At 43.1% G+C, this 3,059-nt stretch overlaps 1 protein-coding gene across 1 annotated transcript; it reads left to right on the top strand.

Moving 5' to 3' along the window:
• Positions 1–1,365: 1,365 nt before the first annotated feature.
• On the top strand, positions 1,366–2,848 carry LOC134001277 (uncharacterized). The gene is made up of 2 exons (XM_062440844.1): positions 1,366–1,501; positions 2,202–2,848. Exons 1-2 carry the CDS (start codon positions 1,366–1,368, stop codon positions 2,846–2,848), a joined length of 783 nt encoding a protein of 260 aa, XP_062296828.1.
• Positions 2,849–3,059: the final 211 nt, after the last annotated feature.

The following is a 3,059-nucleotide window of genomic DNA, read 5'->3' as shown; positions in this document are numbered from 1 at the left end:
AAAAACACAGGATTGCAAGGGGATATGAAGTCTGTCTATGCCCCTAGGCTCACCAATAACATTTCAAATAATGTCTATCTTTCCTTTATTAGGACAGTTTAGTTTCGAGTTTGCAAAAAAACATAGAAAAAACAGGATGGAAGTACATACAAGACATGTAGCACACAGACTCCATGGGGGCACATAGGTGTGTCGTTATTCCTGGAGGAAGGTGCAGCTGTGTGGAGGCCCCCCCCCCCCCCCCCCACACACACACACACACAGGAGAAAGATAAGAAAAATAAAGAAGGGAGGACAGCACACAGTGTGGCATCTCAAGGTTCAAAATGTCTTGCACAAGTCTGTCCTTGGCAGCATTATACATTTTTCTCCATCGATAGTTACTGTAAACTTGAAATAAAATCCAGACTATCCAATGTTACAACTTACAGGTTAGGGGGCAGGGAGTGGCTCAGACTCATCAGTAAAAAGGTTAAAGAAGCAGACAGACCTGTGTGTGTGTGTGTGTGTGTGTGTGTGTGTGTGTGTGTGTGTGTGTGTGTGTGTGTGTGTGTGTGTGTGTGTGGACTGAAATGTCCTGTGGAAACAATGTGAATTTTACGGTAAATTACTCTGGAATGACACTCACAAAAATAGTATCAGTTTGGAAGGAACATCTGATTTTGGTCACTGATAACAAAATTAGTTTTTAAGAAGAGAAAATCAACCAGAACTTTTTTTTAAATGGAAATTATGCAGTGGTACTTTAAAAATGAGTACGTCAGGCAGTGGGTGATTTAAAAGCTTAATTATTTAATGAAATGCAGTACGCTAGAGAAAGACTCTGGCGTACAATATGTGAATGTTTGTGACAGTGAGTGAATGTGGGAGTAGAAAAGAAGACAGAACATGTTGGTATATAAGGTTCCTATCTGTAAACCTACACACATTTAAATGGCTTATTGTTCCACCCTGAGTGTCTCTATTTCTCCATCTTTCTCTTCTCTTCTGCGTCCCACCCTGCCTTCATCGGTTTCTACTCACCCCAGCTATCCCAGTGCCCCTGTAACTCTCCCTCTCTCCCCATAATGCCCCTATTTCCCACTCAGTTTAACTTTTGACATATTACCTCCACTGAAGCATTACTCACCCAACCTCCACAGCACCCCCACCTCTGTCCCACCCTCCCTAACTTCCTCCCTCCTTCTTTCCTCCTGCTGAGTTTATAAGTCAGCACCCGCAACAGTTGGCTCAGTTTGGAGAGCTTTACATATAATGACGGGGGTTTATAAAGAAAGAGAGAGCAGCTGGACTGTGTAGTTGCAAAAAAAACAAAAACAAGAATCTGATATTACCAGATTTTTTTTTTCTGCACCTAAATCCATTATGAGTGTGTTCAAGATCTGGCGTGTGCTGTGTGTGCTCAGCTACGTGGGTGCATCCTTGTGTGTGAATCCGGTTGAGTATGAAGGGAACTACTCAGACGACTGTGAAAACGAGATCTGTCAGGATCAGCAGGAGGGTACGTTTTGTTTACTTGTCCTTTTGTTGCATTTGGTTCCTGCTTGTTTGAACAGATGGCTCCTTGTGTAGAAATTGTCCTCAGTTGCCATGGCAGATTTTACAAGCCACTGCCAAATAATATTTTCCTCCACACAAATAGTTTTATTAGTTTTGTAAGGTGAGTAAAGGTGTCCCACAGGGATCTATTCTTGGTCCACTTCTGCTAATTTTATATAAATAATAACATCTCTGCCAATCCAATTATTTAGCTATAAAGCTTTACTGGGAAAAATTGGGTGGGAAAAATCGGTGCTGTCAAAGCACATCATAATACAGTAATAAGAGTGTCAGGGGACTGGATATTATAACTTGTACAGTAAGTTCAAACAGAGAAAGGGACACCTCCTTATAATGATTTTTACAAATGGAATCGCAAAGTGTCACAAAGTGTTTTGAAAGAGAAATCCCTAATTTTTCAAGATTCAAGATTAAAACATTAAAGTAAATGTTTTCTTTATGTATGCAAATTTCTGTTTGTCTGTGCTTATGCTGTGTATGTTTAGTCTTTTAAAAAAGACACTTTGATCTCAGTGAGGCAATGTAGATTAACTTTAATGGATGTTAATATTTTGGTTATGTTTGGTTTATGCCAAAGTTAATAGCCTTTCAGTTGCCTATAGGACTGTGTGTTGATGCATCCCTCTGGTCGTTGTCTTCAGGGGAGTCTCCGACTACACCATGCCAGGCTGCAGATTTATCCCGCTGGGACAAGCTTTTCATCGCTCTGGAGGACTCCCACATGAGGCAGAACATGCTGCTAGAATCTCTGGAGCAATGCTGTGGAGGAATGGGCTCTCTCAGGACACAGATGGACAAACTGGTCAGGGGGACATGCCAGCAGTGTCTACCCAGCATGGAGTTGGCGTGCCAAAGGCAAACAGAGCAGGCAAGTGTCAGGCTGCAGCAGGGCTTGGTGGAGTTTAGGGGGGAGGCAGCAGAGAGGGAGAGGAGGTTAAACTCTACCCTGCAGATGCTCCTGCACAACAATCAAGAGGTGAATGCCCGGCTGAAGAGACTGGAGGAAGGTAGCGTTTACAGAGTGGCACCATCGGCAGCGGCAGACAGCTTTCTCGGGATGAGACACCAACCAACACCAAGACCTGGAGGTTTGCGGACAGCTTTTGGCTTGGGGATGAAGCCATTCCCATCTGGCCTGAAGGAGCAGGAAGTGACATCACCACTGGACATGGCCACAATGGAAAGGGCCCTGGTTGCTATGGCAACAGAGGTGCAGAAGGTACACCTGCAGCTGAGCAGAGTGATAGAGCAGGCAGGGACTCCGAGGAAGGACAGAGGAGACACATGAGAGGAAAGAATAATGACATATTGACTGGGAACACTCCAGTGATAATGCTTTTGCACATATTCATTTTTAATGCTGTTTTTTTAATATGTGAACTTGGTTTTGTCTGGTGACAATGACTTTAAATGTACCATAAATGTTGTGGGTTTACTATAATGAATAAAACGTAATTAAACAACCTAATCAACCTCATAGAAAGGTTTCCTCCCTCCTC

Source organism: Scomber scombrus, chromosome 19 (genome assembly GCF_963691925.1).
Source record: "Scomber scombrus chromosome 19, fScoSco1.1, whole genome shotgun sequence".
Lineage (NCBI taxonomy): Eukaryota > Metazoa > Chordata > Actinopteri > Scombriformes > Scombridae > Scomber > Scomber scombrus.
Note: the sequence above shows the minus strand (reverse complement) of the source record. Positions and strands in the feature narration are given on the sequence as shown.